At 43.8% G+C, this 22462-nt stretch overlaps 1 protein-coding gene across 1 annotated transcript in view; it reads right to left on the bottom strand.

Annotated features, from left to right (window-relative positions):
• LOC145417998 (uncharacterized) overlaps positions 1-22462 on the bottom strand; it is a 157894-nt gene that overhangs the window by 8363 nt on the left and 127069 nt on the right. Inside the window, exons 13-16 of the mRNA XM_080286540.1 lie at positions 20038-20105; positions 19620-19691; positions 17491-17626; positions 15892-16040 (exon numbers count right to left, since the gene is read on the bottom strand). Of these exons, the coding sequence (XP_080142666.1) occupies positions 15892-16040; positions 17491-17626; positions 19620-19691; positions 20038-20105 (425 nt within the window). The remainder of the gene's footprint in view (positions 1-15891; positions 16041-17490; positions 17627-19619; positions 19692-20037; positions 20106-22462) is intronic.

Raw genomic sequence — 22462 nt, 5'->3', positions numbered from 1 at the left:
ATTGAATATCGGGCCGTGTGGTAAAAATAAAGGATAATAAAGAGTAAAATGAGGCGTAATAAAGATGGATTGGCTTAGGTATTGTTGTGGGGTAATTATGAAGCAGTTACTGTCAAGATTTATTGTCGATGGTTATATTTTGCGTGTTGTGATGGGAAGAAAGGTAGCAGATAATAATAATAATAATAATAATAATAATAATAATGGGTTTTCCTGGACATTACTTCCGAGGTCTATGGCCTGAGAGAGAGAGAGAGAAGAAAGGTATCACTCCAAGACTTCAGGAATTACGGGATAAGTGGCTAGGGAAGTTGAATTACGGATATTAAACCTCCCCCCTCCCCCCACTAAACTCCCCTCACCCTATCCATCCCCTTTTTCCCTCCCCCACTATTCCCCCACCCCCCACTGCTTGTAATCTCCTTCCCCTTCTGCAGTGTCCCCCCTTCCCCCATATCCCCATCCATCTCGTCTCCCACCTTCCTCCCTCTCACTCCTACCCTCCTCCCTCTCATCCCCATCCCCACCCCCTTGATCTCCCACCGTTCCTACCCTCACTGTCATCCCTACCCCACATTACAACCTGTATTTCCCTCTCCTGTCTTCACTACCACTGTCCCTTTTCCATCATCACCCATACACTACCATCACAATAACCCTTCTTTCTCTTTTATCATCACTCCATCTCCACCACCACAACCACAGCCATCACCCCTCCTCTCTTCACCACCACTCTACCCCTCCCGTCATTTCCCCTTCTGCCCCATATCCCCTCCCCATCATTCCTCCTTCTCCCCCACTCCCCCTCCCATCATATCCCCATCTCTTTCATTCCCCCTCCCACCAACGCTTCCCCTCCGCCTCTACTTAACCTTAAAAATCGTCCTTCAAAAGCCAGTGGAAAAAATCGAAAGGACACCAAAAAAACTGAAGAGGTTTATAGGGAATACTCCTGAAAACATCGTCTCCCGGCAGATAAATAAATACAGAAATAAATAATGGATAAATACATAAATAAACAGCTAAATTAATTAATAGAAGACGTGAATGTAGACAGAAGGTTAACGTTACACATGTCCTGTAGTTTTTTCATTTCAACTTGGCCCAAACTGTCATCTTTTTGCAACAGTTTCGCACAGCTTAGTGACAAAAATAGAAAGACAATGGTACGATTCTACATCCTTCAAACAGCACTTCTTCGTGATTAGCACCATATTCCAGTGCTAATTTAGTGTTACAACTCAGCACGAGATTTTGATACCTAGCAGTCCCTCTCTCAACAAGGCGCGAACCAGCGATGAGTGAGGTGCTGTAAGGTGCGGGATTAGATTAGCGTTAATTATGCGTGCCTCCAGGTGAGCAAGGCTGCGTAATAAAGCCTGATACTTGGGCTTAGAGACTACGTAAATGGAAAACAAGATGTAAATGAATGAACGCTAAGAGAGTCCAATGTAAAAATAATGAACTGCAAAGAGAGAGAGAGAGAGAGAGAGTGTGTGTGTGTGTGTGTGTGTGTGTGTGTGTGTGTGTGTGTGTGTGTGTGTGTGTGTGTGTGTTTCCCCCAACCTGAATAAAATAATCTGACTAACAAGAAAATATAGATTAAACAAGCTCTGTCCGTCAGTCCGTCTGCCTGTCCCTCCGGCGTTATATCTCCACCACGAAGGATCCCCAGTAGCCCGTAGCAAATATAAACAAGACGTAATAATAATAAAAGAGAGGAGTTAAAGAGTACCGTGATAATAAAATGAGGATTAGAGAGAAGTATGACAAGGGTGTAAAGAGAGGGAAGGAGGGCAATAAAGAGGTGAGAGTTTAGGAAGACTTTGCACTTCTCCTATACTAATTTATACCTGTTTATGGAGTTTATTTTCTTTTATGTGCTTTAGAGGGACGCCTTCATGTGGTGGCATTGATAGGGCTAGGCGATGGAGCTACCCAGTTAAACAAAATTAATATCCTTTATTCTTCTCCCTATTCCCGAAAGGAGGATGGTGGACTGCGGTAAAAGGATAACTCCAGCCTGATACTAAGTTGTGTTGTTTGTGTATCTGTGTCAGTGTAAAGGAGATGTAAGCATAATAGGGTGTAACCTGTAAAATAAATCGCTAAGGAAGAGGTGTTGCGCAGCCTCCTAAGCTGGCGAGAATAGGGACATAGAGTGGCATAGACAGGAGTGGAGAAGAGCGGGGGGGAGGGTCTTTGGCGTTCTCAGGTGTGTAGTGAAGATTAATGATGCCTGGAGGTGGGTCGATACGAGGGGTTGATGTAGTAGAGAGAGAGAGAGAGAGAATACCAGGCCAGTAATAACTTCCCCCAAAGTTTTCATTGGTCCTTCTCTAAGTTATTTTTTAATCAAGAAGACATACATACATACTTACATACATACATACATTCGTACATTCATACATACATACATACACATGCATACATACATACATACATACATACACACACATACATACATACAGTGGATATAAGAAACAGACATATAGACAGAGGTGAAAGCAGTCACGTCATTTTCTGCAGTGGAGGTAATGAAACTCTAATTGGTGTAGCCTAATATAGCAGAGAAGTAATTGAAAATGCAAGAATGTAAAACACCCTTGATGAGAGAGAGAGAGAGAGAGAGAGAGAGAGAGAGAGAGAGAGAGAGACTAATAAATGTATACAGTAATGAATCAAGTTATGAATGAGACGGCAGGAAAGCAAGAAAGAATTATAAACAGAACTGAAGATGAATGAACAGTGGTTGGAGGAAAGAAAATAAGAAAAATAAATAATTACCAGTTTTTATGGAAATGAAAGAATGAATAAAATAAAAGGACGAAGAGAGTTGAAAAGAAGATGAAAGGAAGGTGCATGGAGTGAGGAAGGATAAAGACGTGAAGAAAAAATGCTAATTAGTAACAATTTTGAAAGTAATGAAGGAATTTATGAACATGATGACAGAGAAAGAGGAGAATTATGAGTCGAAATAAAGATGACGAGACGGTGCTTGAAGTAAGGAAGGTAAAAATGATGATTGTGAGACTGAGAATAGGACAGAGAGAGAGAGAGAGAGAGAGATGTGAGGAGATATGTATAGAGAGCTAGAGAAAAATTAAAAATGAAATTGAGAAATACTTAGAAGCGATAATAATGGGAAATAATGAATGAATAGACGCTGGAAAATTAATATGGAATTGGGAATAGTACACAGCCTAGCAGACAGTGTAATAAAGTAGAGGAAATTCGTAACTAGAAAGAAAGACAGACGTTAGAGTATTGTGGTAAAGAAGATATAATGTTGGTTAGAAATAGTGCCTGGTTGAGAGAGAGAGAGAGAGAGAGTTGCTAAAGATAAGAGGATAGTTGACACACAAATAATAAAACAATGTTCTTTCTTTATTTCTTTCCCTGTTATGAACGCACTTTATTTATTTATATATTTATTCAGGCATTCATCAAACCATACTCTTCATCCAAAACGGCTGACTAAAAATATAGATCCTTTATAACGAAGAATTGACAACTATATATATTTAAGTAATTACCAACTGTACTCTTCAATTAAAAACAGTTCAATAAGAGTGTACGTAAAGGGTTTATGTACTCCAGGTGTGTGTACTATGTAATAAACGGCGTATGTACTCCAGGTAACATCTCTACAGGGCAGTGACAACCTAATGACTTATAGACTTGAAATGGGGTCAGAGGTCAGGAAGAAGGTCAGAGGTCAGGAACGGGGTCAGAGGTCAAGAAGGGGGTCAGAGGTCAGGTGCTGATGAATGACCAAGGGCGATATTAATGGTGAATAAAAAAAAAAATGAATGGTGACCCGGATGAAGGCCTTATCAGCAAGAGGTTCAAAGGCACAGATAAGAACCGATAAGAGTGGCCAATAATGAGATAAGCGCTGCATAGAGGGATGATGGAAAGGACCGTCTTGTGGTGCGCTTGGCAGGTGTATTTCTATTGGGAGTTCTCCTTAACGTCTCTTCCTTAGCGATTTATTCTTTGCATTACGTATGACTGTCCTCGAGAAAGTGACTGATTCAGACTACGTGGATATTGAAATATAAATGATAGGGAAATGTGAAATATGAAGAATAATTCGCTTAGGAAGATGCGCCACGAGCCTGCCTCCCAAGCCATCTTGAATACGTTCCAAGGATGTGTCACAGTACCTTTTTCTCAACCATTTTTCTAACTCTCCTTGCTAGGCGCAGTATTTGAAACCTTCAGCCTTTGGTTCCTTTTTCTTAACAGGTGTAAATGGAAAATAATTAAGCTTGGGAAAGGTGAATCAGAGAAACAATAGAAGTAAAAAATAATAAGAGAAAAGGTGTATAGATGATTCATGGTATATAAAGGATCATAAAAAGGTGAATGATGAGGGTTGTTCTGATACAGGTGCGACACGGCTACCCCCCCCCCTCTCGCTCTCGCTCTCTCTCTCTCTCTCTCGCTCTCTCTGCTAATTACGTCCACAAAGGGAGTCAATGGTTAAGGGGAGGTGAGGAGGAGAGGGGGGAGAACACCAGATCAAAGAGGCATAATATTTTTGGCCGGATTTTATTTGTAAGGTTGATGATGGGGAGAAGAGGGAGAGAAGGAGAGAATAATGGAGGAAAGGGTGATGGAGAGGGAGGATAAAAGAGGGAGAGGGGGAGAGATTAATGGAGGAGAGGACGGTGGAGAGGGGTGTTAAAAGAGAAGAGGGAGAGGATGACGAGCTGGAGGAGTAGGAGTTAGAGATGAAGAGGGGCCAGAAAAATGAGGTGACGAGAGATAAGAAGGGGAAAGAATGTAAGATAAAAAAAAAAAAGAGGACGATTGGCAAAAGGATAAGGAAGATGAAAGAGGAATGAGGAAGAAAAAAAGGAAAGAAAAATATGACGATGGTGTGATTGGAAGTGAAGGAAAAGAACGTACAAAATTAATGAAAGAACTGAGGAATTCGTGTAACTGAAGTAGAAATGTAAACATTGTGGCTGACGCACCACAACTTTCAGTATTTTAATTACGTCATCATCATCGTCGTCGTCGTCGTCGTCGTCATCAGCATTATCATCAGCATTAACAGCATCACCATTACTTTCACCATCATCGTCAGCAGCAGCAACAACAGCAGTCATCATCAGCAACAACATCAGTCATCATCAACAACAACAACATCAGTCATCATCAACAACAACAACATCAGTCATCATCAACAACAACAACATCAGTCATCATCAACAACAACAACATCAGTCATCATCAACAACAACATCAGTCATCATCATCAACAACAGCAATCATTATCAGCAACAACAACCTCCTCTTCCTCCTCCTCCTCCTCATCATCATCATCATCATCATCATCATCATCATCATCATCATCATCATCATCATCATCATCATCATCATCATCATCATCATCATCACTCAGACCCCTTGTATATGAGGTCAGCATCCAGAAATAAACCATAAAAACACACAAAAACAGGATTAAAAATAATTAAAACACCCAATTTTCTTGAAAATATATAAACCTCATTTTCCGGGATAACTATTAAGGAAAAACTAAGTGCATTCTTGAAAAAAAAAAATCGAAAAAAAAATAATAATATAATTTTGAGAACCCGTGATATAAATAACACAAAAAATAAATAAGATGTTGTAGGTAAAATAAATCGCTAGGGAAAAAGTGTTGCGGAGCCTCCTAAATTACGTGCCTTGGTCCTCCCCACCTTCTTCCACCCGTTTCTCTCCTAATTACACCCTTAATTAGCGTCAGTGTTCACTCTACGATTCATATAGGTACGAGAAGATGTGTATGTGTGTGTGTGTGTGTGTGTGTGTGTGTGTGTGTGTGTGTGTGTGTGTGTGAGAGAGAGAGAGAGAGAGAGAGAGAGAGAGAGATCCAATGAAGGGTGTGGGTAGGTGACAGCGAGAGAAAAAAAAAAAACAGATTAGGGAAGGGAGGGAGAACAATAGCGAGAGTAATAACAGTAATAACAAGGCAATAACTCATAATAACAGTAATAAATAAAGGGAGAAGGAGGTGCATATATCAGTGCTGGAGTGGAGTGACGGGTTGGGTGAGTGCGTGCGTGCAGTTGCGTGTGGCTGAGTGCATTTATTGTTATTCTTGATGAGGGGCAGGGTGGTATTAGAGAGAGAGGGGGGGGAGGGAGAGAGGTAGTTGTGGGTGATTAAGTTCATTGTTGATGAAGATGATGGGGAGAATAACAGTGACGGAGTTGAGTAAGGAGGTTGTAGAACTGGGAGGAGGGATTGTGGGGGGAGTGTATGAATGAGTGATGCTGTGGCTGATTAAACTGGTTGTAATTTATGATGAAGTGATGACAATGGGAAGAAAAGTAGGTTTGAGAATGGGAGAGGTTATCATCGTCATCATCGTCATCATCATCATCATCTTTTTCTTCTTCATCCATACCTCTTTTCCCACCTATAGATGGTGCGATGTTGGGTCCAGAGAGCAAGAAAAAAAAAACGTAATGTGAGGAGAAACTTACCAAAAATCTGCCCAGTTAAATGGACCACATTTTCCTTCACGAATGATAAGAAATTAAGAAAGCAGGTAAGAGAGAGATGATAAAAGGGATGGTGTGAGAAAGGGAGGTGTGAGTGAGTGAGGTAGGGTGAGTAAGTGTGGTAGGAAGGAGAGGCAGTGAGGAAGTGAGCCAGTGAGGAGTAATAAAACCGAAAAAAGCAAATACTAGAGAATCAGTGGAAAAATAGTGAGGAAAAGAAGTATGTGTAGTTGTGGCAAAGTTCATGGCTATTCGCGGTGAGGGGTAGAGTAATGACAGGGTTGAAGGAAGAGGGTTAAAATTGTTGAGTGAAGGGTCAGTGTGAGTGAGGAAATGTGAGTGAGTGAGCGAGTGAGTGAGGTCATTGTGGGTGATTGAGTTGGTTCATTTATACACATGATGAGGGGGAGGTTAGCCATAAGAGCTGGGTAAATTAGGTTAGAGAACTGGGTTAGTAAAGTGATGCAGTGAGATAGGCGAGTTTGAGGGTGCGTGAGTGAGTGAGCGAGTGAGTGTAATAGTGAGTGACTGAGTGACCGTTGTTATGATGAGAGGGAAGATACTGATAAGGATGAGTAAAGTAGATTAGAATTTGTTTGTAAAATCAGAGAATTCATGAGTGAGTGAATGTGGTAATTGTTGGTGATTGATTAAGTTGTGGTTACTGATAGGGTACTGGGTAATGAAGGGGTTGAATATATTATGAGTGAATAGGGTAGAAGCGTGAGGAAAGGGAGTGGGACTGAGAGTGATTAAAGTGTGAGTGAGTGAGTGTAGTTGTGGTTGTATATTAGAGTGAATTAATGCGTTGCGGGTGAATTGGAGTAATAGCTTTGAGTGAGTGGGTGAGTGGAGTGTGTGAGTGAGCATGAGAAAGAAGAAAAGAGGAGAAAATGGGGGAAAAAGGAAAGATGGCTAAGAAATCAGAGAGAGAGAGAGAGAGAGAGAGAGAGAGAGATGATAACACACGCTTGAGGAGCAGAAACAGGAGACGCGGGAAGAAATGTGACGAAAAGGAAGATAAGAAGTGGAGGAGGAGGAGGAGGAGATAGAGGGAGAAGGAGAATGCAAGAGAGAGAGAGAGAGAGAGAGAGTGAGAGAGAGGGAGAGATGGATGTTCGGGAATAAAAGAAAAAGCAGGCGGAGTGGGAGAGCGAGGCGGATGGAGGGAGAAGAAAGAAGTGGAGTTAGAGGTGGAGTAGTTGGAGTGAGACAAGAGAGAGTTACAGAGGAGGAGTAGATAGAATGAGAGGAGGGGAGGCAGAATAGATAGAAGGAAAGATAAAAACATAAGAAATGGGTTGCCAAAAAGGAACAAATGGAGGAAGAAGAGAAGGAGGAGGAAAAGATGGAGGAGAGAAATGAAGAAGAAGCGGAGTGGGAAGTGGAAATGGAAGCAAGTAAAATGAGGGATAAGAGAAAGCATGTCGTGAGAAGAGAGGAGAGCGAGTGGAGCAAGTGGAGCGAGAGGAATGACTAAAAGAAAAAAGAAAGAAAGGTAAAGGATAAAGGTGAAGTAGCGGTAAATAGGACGCTGATAGAAGGAGGTGGAGTGAGCGAGTGGAGCGAGGGAGTGGAGCGAGAATAACACTAAAGGGAGCTGAGGGATCAATGGCCTAGGGAAGGGCGTATTCAGCACCTCAGTTAATGATCCCCCCCCCTCCATGATGAACTGCTTGAGTCTCCCCCTAACCCCTTCAGTCTCTCTCTCTCTCTCTCTCTCTCTCTCTCTCTCTCTCTCTTCTTGCCTCTTCTTCGTGTCCCCTCTTCTTCATTCCTTTCCCCTTTTCCTCTTACCATTACATATTCCACTTTCTCCCCTCTCCTCTCTCTCTCTCTCTCTCTCTCTCTCTCTCTCTCACACACACACACACACACACACACACACACACACACACACACACACACACACACACACACACACACACACACACACACACACACACCACAAGTCACGCGGTGCAAAATATTGCAGTAGGCAAACTCATAGGTGTGCAACAGTGGGGACAAAAAGTTAGCCTCATATTTCACCTCTTGCAAATCCACTTCTCTGCTGGCTAATATTCAAAGCTAATATAATGTTAAGTATGATTCTGATATGATGCGTCAGGGGAGGAAAGCGGGGAGGAAAGTGACGGACATTCCCTAAACGAGAAGTGGAACAGTAGACGAATTTTTGTCCTTGATTGTACCTGCCATCGATTCCCTTTGCTGAATTATTGGTCTCGACATTTAGGTCAGTAGGACGACTTGGCACCCATATTTCTCGCAGACTAAAATCTCGGTCTCGATATTTCTCATTGACAGATTTCTCCCTCAAAATCTAACTTTTTTTTTCCCGACAATTTCCAGAGACGCTGCGAATGTGAGAAAATGTTCGTTCTCTCCTTAACATGATTCATTCTAGCCTAAAATCAGAGAGAGAGAGAGAGAGAGAGAGAGTCCTTCAAGTAAATATTTTCTGATGGACGCACAAGAACTTTACTATCGATATTTTATATGCCAAACCACAAGAAAAAAATCCATATAGTCTTGACACAGTTTCCTCTATTACTGGGGGGAGGAGGCTTAATTTCTCCTTGTAAATATAGTCTGATGCACGAACCGACAGCTTTGTCAACGAAATTCCTTACCTTTGGACCAGAAATCAAGAAAATGTCCCCTCAAGCACTAGCATAGTTAAGTGTACCATCGAAGAGACCTGTCATAGAAAACCGTCGCTTAGGCACATCTGTTGTCTTTGGAAGGAGGTTCTGTATAACACCTGCCTCTGAATTAATTAGATTTTTTAAGGTAATATTCTGTAGAGGTAATATTTTAATGTCAGGGTTTGTAGTGCAGGAATCTACGTTTAGTGTAAGTGATGCTGTGTTTAAGTATTTTGTTGTTGTCTCCACGCGATTTTATTCAGCGAAAGATAGATTTTTCCATTTGGAGGGGTTAGATACAGCCTTCATCAACCCCTCCACTACGATAATTCTCACGTAAGTTGAATGAAAGATCTGGAGGTAACAGGAATAAAGATAAATACGTCTTTGGTTGAAGAGGTTCGTAAACCCGGAGTCGGACACATTAAAAAAAAAAAAAAAAAAAAAAAAAATGCCGTCTACTCATGCCGACAACCTGGACATGAAAACTCAGGTAACAGGTGAATGCATGTGTGTGTGTGTGTGTGTGTGTGTGTGTGTGTGTGTGTGTGTGTGTGTGTGTGGACAGCTGAAGAGACGCACTTTCACATAGTATAGAGCGTTAGAAATATCACTGTGTGGTAGAAGACAGTACAACACACACACACACACACACACACACACACACACACACACACACACACACACACACACACACACACACACACACACACACACACACACACACACACACACACACCACCCACTACTTCACCTCATATCCTGCACATCCCCACGCCTCCTACTGCCACTTACCTCTTTTACAACACAGTGACCCTCTACAGTATACACAAACACCCTGTATACTCAAACGGCACGGCACGATACACAGCACATTTGCCTGTGTTGTGAGTGTAGTTAATAGTCATATACTTTCGCTAGACTAACAAGACATCTGATACCAAACTTATTCATTTATGGATCATTAAATATGGTAGGACAGCTTATTTCCTGGTGCAAGATTGATTACATTGATTGATTGCACTAAAGAGATCGTATCAACGTAACAACAGAGGTCATGGCCACCGTAGAACAGGAGTAAGAGCAGAACAAGAGAGCTAAAATGTATACAGAGATAGATAGATAGATAGATAGATAGACAAGTAGATGGATAGATAGATAGATAACAGTATAATATCACAAATTAAAGTAGATATCTAATATTAAAGTTCATACGCTACATCATGGTGTGTCCAGGTACAAAATCATTGCTTTATATGCAACAGGTAAGTTCTCATAGTCGCAGTTTTCTAGCTTGTAAATGTCCCTCTGGCTGTAAAATTATCACATTTATGCTTCCTGGTGTTCGAGAGTTTTACGGCAGCATTACTTTTCCAGGTGCAACGGCGCTCTTCTTGGTACTGCAGCATTACATCAGGACCTGCGGCATACTGGCAGCATAAGTTATTTAATGTAAGTACCCTTCCCTTGGTTCAAACACTCATTCCCATATTTCACACATCTTACCGTCGTATAACTTCTTAAATTTCTGGTTTAACACTTTTACGAATATATATATATATTTATTTATTTATACGACAGCTTCTTCCGTGGTATAACTTTTACACTTACTTTAACACTTCCCCCACTAGAAAAAATATATATATGAATAAATAAATAAAAAAGGGACAGCAGTTGCCTCCCTCTTGCCGTAAACTTGACATGGTAACTTTTGCAGCAGCGGTATTTTTTTTTTTTTTTTTTTTTTGGTGCACTAACATTTATACTAAAGCATCCACTCTCCAGCCAAAATTCTCCCCCTCGTTCATTCTTTTCCTCATCAATATGTCAGACTGTTGCGACTCATTTCTTTTCATCAGTATTACATTCAGTACTTCTTCTACTCATTACTTTTCGTCATCACCAAAATTATAATTCTTCCACCCATCTCTCTTCGCCATCAACATATACTTTTACGACTCATTCTTTTTCATCAGTATAGCATATTTCTTCGTCACGTTTCTTTTCGCCATCAACATGTCATACTTCTGAGACTCATTTCTCTGTGCAGACTTCTCCCTCCCGACAAAACGCTTTTCGATGCCTCTGTTGTCCATCTTTTGTAAAAACTCCTCGTACAGATAGTTTGTGTCGATTTTTCTGGTGCTTTATTTTTTATTATTACCGTTTATGAGGAGCAGCGTTAATGGTGTCCAGCTATGAAGTATGCTGCTCTGAACGTGTGCAACTCTGCATGTGTGCAACTCTTAAATGCAGCTCTTTTCGCGTGTAACTTTCATGGTGTGCAACTCCCAGAATGTGCAACTTTTACGTGCATTTCTCCTCACGGCGCAGCAAATTTTGAGTGAGGCGGGTGTTGCGACAAGCTAATCCCCGGCTGACCGTGTGTAGGCGAGGGCACGAGAGGGGTTAAGAAGGTGGCGAATCTCAAGGGGACCTCCGGAAATTACCTGTCCACTTTGCCCACCTGTCTTAGAACCCCCCGCCCCCCACATGCTCGTCCCCCTCCCCCCCTCCGCCCCCACCTCTTAGTTCTGGTTTCATTTTTCCACAACCAGCTTCCCCTCTCCCTCCCCTCACCTCCATTCTTCACTTCCCCCCCTCCCATCCCCTTTCCCTCCTCTCCCTCCCATCCCCTTTCCCTCCTCTCCCTCCCATCCCCTTTCCCTCCTCTCCTCTCCCTTCTCTTGTCTCCTTTCCTCTCCCATCCCATCTCATCATTCCATCTGTTCCTCTACCCCTCGTCCTCCCCCTTCTTCTTTTTACATTTTGTCTCCAGCAGCCCAACCCCCTCCTTTCCCTTCTTCATTCTCCTATCCCTTCCCATCCCATCTCCTCTCTTTCCATCCCTTCCATTCCCTCTCTACCTCTCCCTTCCCTTTTCCCCTTCTCTCATTCAGCACCTTTCCTTGCCTTCATTTCCCTCTGTCCATATTCCTTCCCTTTCCCATCTCCTGCCGTCCCCTCTCATTCCCTACCTTCCGTTCCCTCTCTTCTTCTCCCTTCTCCCCTCCCACTCCTCCCCACCCCTCCCCTTGCTCGTAATGGCCAACACACTCCACACGGCACCTAATTTTAATTCCAGACCGTCCTCTTTTTTTTTTTTCTTTTTTTTTCCAGGATTTTCAGAATGTTGGAGTGTCTTAGAGGTAAAGTGTCCTGGAACAAGAATGAAGTTCCGGAGCGCTGATGGCAGGGCGGGAGAGAATTTCATGTATTTTTATTTGCAGTCTTGTCTAGGTCCGTATTTCCGGTGGTTAAGGAAGCTCCCTAACACCTCTTCCTCACCGACTTATTTTTGGATATGGTTGGTTAATATCGTTTTGTTGGTTACGTATGCAGAGATTGGTGATAATAGGGTGGCTTAAGTAACACACGAGAGGATAGCGAGGTTGTAATGAGCAAAATAAATCGCGTAGGAAGAGATGTTAGGGAGCTTCTTTAACCGCCGAGAATTCGAGCCGTAGGGTGTATATTTGTGGGTGTAGAGGCTCCCCTAACGCCTTTTCCTTAGATGTTTATTCTGCACTTCTCACCTGGATAATCTCTTGTGTGTCATCTTCGTAATTTTGCCATACAGTTCATTCATCTTATCCTGGCTGAAATTTTCGTCATTTTTGCAGTTTATTTCGCGTAGCTCACTGGCAAATTAAGACTATACTACGACCCTGCGTCCTTTCCGTAGCTCTTATTTCAGTGTTAATCGCATAGCTTAGCATACAAGGTGGGGAGATGGCAAGTTTACGCCAAGTTGAAGTGAGCAGAGTATAGTTTCCCTTAATATCAGGAATAAAAACAAGCCATACACACAAACCAACTGCTAATAAGCCTCTGTAACCCGTGAGAAATCAGTATGTAATAAGGTGGTAATTTACTCCTTAATGATGAAGGACGTACTTAATTATCTCTTTCTGGAAAACACCAAGGACGATATTCTTGTGTGGTTAAGGAAGCTCCCTAACACCACTTCCTCGCCAGTTTATTTCTGATTATATATATATATATATATATATATATATATATATATATATATATATATATATATATATATATATATATATATATATATATATATATATATATATATATATATATATATATATATGCTCATTAGGCAGTTTTCTGAGATTTTGGGGAACTTTTCACGACCAGGGCACTCCTAAGCTGAGTAAAATTGTCTGGACAGGGCAGAAATAAACGCACGCACGCACGCACACACACACACACACACACACACACACACACACACACACACACACACACACACACACACACACACACACACACACACACACACACACACGATCACCCAGTGCCTCTCTCTCTCTGGCAATGGAAACCTGAGACGGCACATGACGCTCCGTATCGGTTCGCTATAACAGCAGATCTCTCGTGAAGGAACAATTAAAGAATATAAACCCCGGCCCGTCCCCCACACACCGCCACGCCGAATGCATTTACACTGGAATCGCGTAAATGGATCAGGTGTAAAAAAAAAAAAATAAAGAAACGCGAGGATCAAGCAGTTAAAGTGTCGATTCCACCTGCATAGAGATGTTAGCGCTCGACGTCGACTCGGGAAGATGGGTGTAAGGGGAAGGGGAGGGGAGGTTAAAGAGATGAGAGAGTAGGTGAGGGGAGAGATGAGGGGGAGGTGAGGTGGTGAGAGAGTAGGTAAAGGTAGGGGAGAGAGGGGTGGGGAGGTGGGGAGAGAGGGGGTGGAGAGGTGGGGAGAGAGTAGGTGAGGGTAGGGGAGAGGGGGAGGAGAGGTGGTGAAAGAGTAGGTGAAGGTAGGGGAGAGGGGGTGGAGAGGTGGTAGGAGAGTAGGTGAAGGTAGGGGAGAAGAGGAGGGAGAGGAGGAGAAAGGAAGGTGAGAGAGGTTGACAGAGTAGATGAGAATGGGGAGAGAGGAGAGGGAGAGGAGGAGGAGGTGGAGAAGAGAGGAAGGTGATGAAGGAATTGAGTAGGTGAGGGGAGAGGTTTGAAAGGGATGTGAGAGAGAGAGAGAGAGAGAGAGAGAGAGAGAGAGAGAGAGAGAGAGTACTGCTTGTGAGAAATGTAAGGAAATGGAGGAGGTGCCAGGTACGTTAAGTAAGAGAGGAAAAGAGTAGGTAAAGAGAGAGAGAGAGAGAGAGATGTGAGAAACCAGATCTCATATTAACCCTCTGACAACAAGGAAGATTATAAATTGCCTTCTTACTACTGTCAGACAATTATCTTCACTTTAAGAGTAGCCTGTCGTCGTCTTAGCAGTAAAAGCAGTCCACAGCTTGCCTCTGACTGTGGCGCAAATCTTAAAAACTGTCTCCATTAACTCTGACGATTCAATTCTCTTAAATATTCTTGGCATGCTACCGCTAGACAATTGTAAGAAAGTTTTAAAACCTCTCGTTGGGTTGGGGCTTCGCTGAGGCGCATAGTAATATGAATAGGATCTTCGTCTGTCCCGTCCAAAGGGTTGAACTTAAAAGCAAGGGAGATGGGAGGTAGTCGCCCTACTTTGCCGCAATAAAACATCATCGTTTGTCGTGGCAGAGTGTAAATGTGTTTTAAAAGTGAGAGAAAGTGATAGATAGATAGATAGATATAAGTAGATAGATAAACAGAGACACGCAGACAGACAGGCAGACGGACACGCAGAGTGAGCAAAATCCCCTTTACCTGATCTAAAACCGTCCCGCGATCAACAAAAGCTAGACAGTAAAAGGCAGGTAAGAAGAAAAAGAAAATGGGGGAGGTGAGAGGGGAAACTCAAACGCGGCGCTCTCTGTACTTGAGCTAAAACTGTTAACAATATATCGGGGCGTCTTGCTATCACTCTGATTTCCCCAGGCGGCCGCTCCCACACTCACAGGCAAGGCACACCCCGGGCATAATATTTTCGCTGGGAGAGGAAGGGGAGGGCTGGAATGTTCACCTGGAGAGCTTGGAGAGGGAGAGAGGGAAGGTAGGAGGCGTGAGAGGGAAGGGAGGGGGATGTAGTATGTAGGAGGAGACGTTGCCGAGGTTTTAAAGTATGGAGGGGGAGGTGTGCGTAGTTTGTAGTTGATGTAATGTGCCTGAGTTTTTATGTTCATACTCGTTATTTGTCTTTGTTATTACCATCATTGTCATCGTCTTCATCATCGTTGTTGTCATTATTATCGTCGTCATTGTCTTCATTATAACCCTCTTTCCTACCAGTATATGATAAAGTTTGTGTGTCATCATCAGCAGCATCTAATAACAACCAGAGTGAGGGTGACATCCTTAACCTTCATACCTCTGAAGGTTTCCCATTGACGAAAATAATGCAATGTTGCCTCCCTGAGTTGCTATTTTTGTTTCATAACCCCTGTCTGTCTGGCCGAGCAGACTTGTCGACCACAGGTATGTAGCTGCTTCTGTGGGGCTGTCCTACAGGTACATTACAGTACATCAACCGTGCAGGGATCAAACACCTCCTTGTGGATGACAACCCTTCACCGGGGTCGGACCAAGGCCTTTCCCCTATGGTGATGTACAAGGAAATCTGAGGAGGTTTGGCTCCCTGATGGGCGCCGCAGATGCTCCACCCAGTGTGCACAGCACCACCACGTGTAAGCTCCTCGCCACCGCCTGTAGCTTTAGGTAGATAGGTAAGACGCCAGCAGACGTTTGATGACTAGAAACGTAAAATAAAGAAACGGTAGGAATAATGGTTACTGAAAAGGGCAAGATAAAACTGCAAAGGTACTAACGCCCATGCTGGCCGCGACGTCCTTGAAGAGCGTCTGTAGCGACACGAGGGCGTCCACGGCGGTGCCCTTGGTCACGTTGAAGAGCAGCGCCTCCTCCGTGCGACTGAACCCCAGCAGCAGGAACAGACCAGTGGGCAGCTCGAACTCATCTGGGAGAGAAAATACAGCCGATGATTAATATATGAAGAAAGGTATTAATTTTGTATGTTAAAAATCAACCAGTCGTAAACGAGGACAAGACGTAAACAAGTAGAAAAAGTGACGGAGAACTCATCTACAAGAAAATGAAGACGTGTACTTGATGGAGAAAAAAACTTGTCTAAATAATAAAATGTTTGTGAAGAAAACAAAGATGATATCCAGACAGCTAGCAAGGCATTCATCTGTTTACAATTAATTGGACACACACACACACACACACACACACACACACACACACACACACACACACACACACACACACACACACACACACACACACACACACACACACACACACACACACACACACACACACACACACACACACACACACACACACACACACACACACACACACACACACACACACACACACACACACACACACACACACACACACACACACACACACAAAGTAGCACGTTAAGCAAGAAGTCACATGTGCGATCGACACACACAACCTTTTTCAAACAATTTATCTCATCTTTTAACCCCTAAACGCCTTATGATGCGCGTCGTCTCCCCGCTTCTTGCCTCTCGGTGGGGTTTTGATGTAAGAAGACCCCTTGTTTGTCGTCCGCGCCTCGGCACTCTCCTTCCGCCCTCTAAAACTTGCCCTTCACTCTAAAAGCTTCACTGAAATCCACTTAAATCCATTTTCGGCATAAAGTGAAAGCGAACGATGCTGGAGATTGAGGGTAAAGAGGCGAGGGGAGGGAGGGGGAGACGGTTAGGAAGAAGAAAGAGCAGTTTGTGATTTTTTTAAAGAGAGTGGTAAAGAGAACTCAAGAACTGCTACGTACTGACATGGAATATTCGTCAAAGGTAGGATAGTATTAGAGTAAGAATGTGCGTTACCGTAGCCCAGAATATTTAGCATCAGTGACCCTCGCAGTATCCGTAACGGCATTATAGAATCGTGTGACCTCCGACGTAGCACCCTTAGAGATTCGAATCGATGTTTCTACTTGATAGGGAACTAAGAGATTGTTTGTGCCCATCCTAACGGGGAACTTAGACCTACTTTCCCCGGAGTAGCAGACGGACTCGCTTCTCGGGATGTTTAGGTTTGCGTTTAGCCTCATGGGGAAATAAATTGTTTGTGTTCATCCTAGTGGGGAACTAGCAACTGTTTGCGTCAATCGTAGCGGGTAACTAAGACCGGCCTTCCCTTCGAGGCTGGCAGATGAGTGGCTATTATTCTCAGGGGGTTTGTGTTCATCCTGATGGGAAACGAAGTCAGTGTTAGTTTTTGGAATGGGAAAATATGACCTACCATTCCTGGACCGCAGACAGATGAGAAACTATTCATGTGTTATTCTTAAGGGTTATTTGCGTTCATCCTAATGGGAACGAAATAAATGTCTGTGTTTCTTGCAATGGGGACCTAGAACCTACCTTCCCTGGGGCGCTGGCAGATGAAGTCCCCGGAGTAGCAGACACACTCGCCCCTCTTGGCCTGGTAGGCGGGGGAGTTGTGGTTGTACACGGCGTAGCGGGTCTCACAAGGCCGCCCCTCTATACACTCCAGTACCTGAGGACAGTGTAGGGGCGAGGGGTCATGCAAGAAACTAGACATTCATTCACAAACAAATTTATAATAATTCCCTGTAGTAATTAATATAACCTACTGGACATGTGTGGAATTATGGTAAGGCTAGAATGAGTGGGTGGAGTTTGACTCAGTTTCGCCTGGAATTTTTATGGTAGTTCTTGCGTTTGTGTTTTGCTGTTTTAGGAGCCTACCATCTCTTTATAAAGCAGTGAAAGTACTGTATGCGTTGGCCGATGATGATGATGGTGATGGTGATGATGATGATGATGATGTTGATCATCATGATCATGATGAGGAGATGGAGGAGGAGGAGGTGGTGGTGGATGTGATAACGTATTCGAAACAAACAAAAGAGAATTGGACGTTTGCGTGATTCTTCCTCACCTAATATTTAAACGATCCTGAGTATGTTAATTATCACTGAAAAGTAACAATGTGCTGATAGAGTGAGGCACAGGTCAGGATAAACTTTAGCATGTTCGGTAAAGCCCAAAGCGTGGGACCTTAGGATCAGGCCGTGAAGTCAGTAGCACGCAGTTGTAGTGTATCCTACCCCAAAGAAGCATTATAGGAATACAGTATCCAGGAAAAAAAAACATTGTATTCTAGCGATCAGACTAGTAATTTATCAGGTCTATGTGGAAATCAAACAAAATGACTGAAGGACAACTGCGCCGAGTGCCATAAAGCCGTCCCAAAACTTTGTGACGGCACATCCCGCAATCACTCGAGAAAGTTGAAAGAGGACGTAATGAAGAGAAGCAGACATTCCCAGCATAGTAAGCTCCCCCCAGTCAGTGTGATGAACTTCCCTCGATTTTGGCACGACAGGCATAAAATTAACCCTTCCCCCTCGAGACTTCAGTTTAACATCGCCAGACTCCAGGAGAACAGGAGAAAGTTTCAAGAGAACATAAGCAGCAGAAGCAGATATATCAAGCACCCAAGTTGTATTTCATGGTCTGCTGTTGTAAAAAATCAACCGTAGTTTCCACAAGACAATGATAAAGTCACCCACTCCCCCCAAGAATTTAAGATTGCTATCGTCCACAACCACAGGAGAAAGTTAAAAGAGGCTCCCAGTTGTGTGTAATTTCACTTTATTATAGTGGGCTAAATCCCACTCTTCTGAGGACACCGGTGAAGATGACCCCCTGCCTCCTCCACCCTTGTGAAGTTAAGATCGCTGCATTACACACCACAAGCACAGGAAGTTGTAAAGGAAGTTCATTTGTATCTTGTTTCCTGTAACTGTAATAAAGGAACCGCAATTTTCACACGACAGCGCTTGAAGTTAACCCCCCACCTACCCACCCCTCCCAGAGAAGTTAAGATGGCGAGAAAAATCAGGAATTCGCCCTTAGATTCAGTTAAAGTTTGGACCAGGGACGTGACGGAGACGCGGCCTGAGAGACACCAGAACAAGGAACTGAAGCACCTACGTTTTAAATTCATGCTGTAGTTCATTTTCACCTACCTGACGACTGGGTGGAAAGGAGGCGACTGGGGATCAGCTCTAGAATGATACGTGAATCGACGGGTGCATGTCATGTTTGGGGATATGTTTGGGTGTTTTTCTCGTAAATTATGTGGTTATAATCTGTTCCCTAACTAGAATTAATAATAGGAACTTGATTGTAACACGACAGATGCGTTTTGTAGTTTGGGGGAAAGGTTGGGTGTATGGAATTCAATGTAAAATGACGGTTGTTTATATTGTACGGAACGTTTGGGTGTTTTTCTTGTCATTTAGCCGGACTGGGTAATGATGACTTTTTTCTGTGTATAATACATTCACATTATTACCTGAGACGTAAGCTGGGAAAATGTACAAATAATAATCCGTAAGAAATTGGCAACATCTCACCTTGCATTAGTACTATCTCACCTTGCATTGGTACTATCTCACCTTGCATTAGTAACATCTCACCTTGCATTAGTAACATCTCACCTTGCATTAGTAACATCTCACCTTGCATTTCGTTCTTTCGTGCAGCTCACAGAAACACAACTCCGAGCAGTCGCTGTCGCCGTTCTTGTAGAGCTGCAGAGGAGAGAAGTACGAAAATAAGTTCAGGTCCTCAGTTAATATTAATTTTTTTTATTATTTGTGTTACGTTACAGGAACTCTATTTGGAAAGCTTAGATGAGATACTTCGTTTTTTTTTCTTTAATGTGGGATAGAATCTTGGACGAAAATGGGTTAGTTCTCACCCTCATACATTTCATGCTACTGATACTACACATACTACTACTACTAATAATAATAAAGCCACTCTACCCATACTAATAATAATAATAATAATGCTACTCATACTCATTCGAATTACAATACACATACTCACACTCATACTTTTCTTCATAACACTCATTCTGTTCACACTACTCACCCTCATACTGCTGCCCTCCTCAATGATGTAGGAGCGGGAGTCCCACTGTCGCCTCACCTCGCAGTATCCTAAGAAGACACAAGAGAGCAGTGTTTCAGGGGCAGCGGAAGAAGAACAGAATGATCAGCCGTAGGGACGATCGGCAACATGGGTATCACATGGCATATATCTTGACGTAATGGTAAGGAAGTAGTTGAAGAGTTGCAGTTTGTATCATCATCATCATCATCATCATCATCTCAAGCCTCACTTTTACCGAGAGATGCGGTTAGTAAGATCCCCCAAAACAAGGAAAGAGAAAGTGCAGAAGTGGGAGAACTATAATCAATGAGGCCAAATGAAATACTTGAAGATGTGGTCTGTTATAAGCATCATGGAAGTGGAGATTTTATGGAGCATTTTTCCGGGCGGCCAAGATCAACCTGTAGTTCTGATGCTCCCTGTCTTCTGAGGATCGCGAAATTCTTGACTTTTCCATCGACTTTCCTCTTCTTTATTTTTTTTTCTTTTTTCGTCACCCCCTCCATCCCCCCAGCACTGTCCCCCCCTCTCCCCACCACTCCCCCTCCCTCCCTGCCACTCCCCACCACTCTCCCCCTTCCTCCGTACCACTTCCCCCCCCCACCCCTCACCTCACCACCATTCCCCTCCCTCCCTATCACTCTGCCCTTCCCACCCCACCACTTTCTCGTCCTACCCACCACACTCCCACTCCTTCCCCACCACTCTCCCCCTCTCTCCCCACCACTCTCCTTCTCCCTTTCCACCGCTCTCACCTTCCCTCCCCACTACTTTTCCCCTCCCTCTTAACCACACTCCCAGTCCCGGCCCACCACTCCCCCTTCCCTCCCCATCACTTTCCCAGTCTCCCCACCATTCTCCCCTTCCTTCCTCACCACTCTCCCAGTCCCTTCCCTACTTCTTTCCCCCTCCCTCCCCGCCACTCGCCCCCACCCCCATTCCCCCCCAGCGAAAACTTCTAAGCGAGGTGGCGTGGCTGTCTCCCGCGACGCTGACAAACGCCTGAGAGCAGCGGAAGGAAACATGTAAAAGATTTCGCGAGGTAGAGAGCTTCGGACAGGAAAACGCTTCTTTATGCGAGTGGCAGAGGGATATTGGGTGTCCTGGCGGCGGAGGAGGGCGTCAGGAAGAAGGAGAGAAGAAGGGAAAGGAGGAGGAGGAGGAGAAGAAGAAGAAGAAGATGAAGAAGAAGATGATGATGATGATGATGATGATGATGAAGAAAAGAAGGAGAAGGAGGAGAAAAAAAAGGAAGACTAGATGTGTGTGCTTGGCCGTGGCGGATGTTTGGTTCCTTTTGAGAGAGTGTGTGTGTGTCAGTTTTCTCATGATCGTGGGTGACAAGTGGCTACGTCAAGGAAGTAAGTGTGGACAGGGGGAAGGACAAGGAAGTAGGTGTGGTCAGGAGCATGTCATGGAAGTGAGTGTGGAGAGTGGGTAGGTCAAGGAAGTGAGTGTGGAGAGTGGGTAAATCAAAGAAGTGAGTGTGGAGAGGGGGGTAGGTCAAGGAAGTGAGTGTGGACAGGGGGAAGGTCAAGGAAGTAAGTGTGGAGAGTGGGTAGGTCAACGAAGTGAGTGTGGAGAGTGGGTAGGTCAACGAAGTGAGTGTGGAGAGTGGGTAGATCAGGAAGTAAGTTTGGTTAAGTGTGATAGTAAGACGTGGCTGCATATAGAGTTGCAGTTTTTTTTTTTTCTGTACTTCTCGACAGGCTAGGAAAGCGTTTAAGATAGCTGTCCTTTGCTATGCTAGGGCCGCGGTGAGAGGAGGTGAATATGGATGTAAATTATGCCCGTGTATTGACCAGCTTCTTTTGCCGCAAACTTTGAGGGCGTTGGAGGTGGTCACAGGAAAGCAAACAAAGGGGTAACTTAGGGCGCAGAGGTTCTTGGAGGTCCGTCTTGTGTCACGTTAAGCTGTAAGAAGTTATTACGTCAAGGAATAGGGAGTTGTAAGTTACGTCATTTGCCACACTCTTTGACGTTGAGGGAAGCCAGGTCAGGGAAAGAAGTGTAAGTGGTAAGATCTTCCTGCCTTTGCCTCCATCTTAAGTTCCACCTTTTGGTTCGCTAAGGAGTAGAAAATGGTGAGGTCAAGGAGGTAAAAATCGTAAGTTAAGGTTGTTTATCAAGTTCGCTTCTCTGCTTGACTTGGACGGCGCTTGAAGGTGGCCAGATCGGGGAAGGAAGCGTGGTTGAATTTTGTGTTTAGTCCTTTTGCCACGATAGGGGAGAGTAAATAGTCAAGGAAGGAAGCAGGAGGAATTTTTAGGTCCGGCTGTATTTGGGATGCTTTCGATGTGAAGGTTAGGTCATGGGAGTACAAAAAAATACAACGAGTTTCTGCGACGGGCATTTTGTATCAGACCATCCACGCTCTTTCATATACTTTAGGACCAGCGCTGTA

Source organism: Coenobita brevimanus, chromosome 14, assembly GCF_032717465.1.
Source record: "Coenobita brevimanus isolate Jiangsu-jjx chromosome 14, ASM3271746v2, whole genome shotgun sequence".
In the NCBI taxonomy this organism is placed as follows: domain Eukaryota; kingdom Metazoa; phylum Arthropoda; class Malacostraca; order Decapoda; family Coenobitidae; genus Coenobita; species Coenobita brevimanus.
This window is presented reverse-complemented; position numbering and strand designations above follow the sequence as displayed.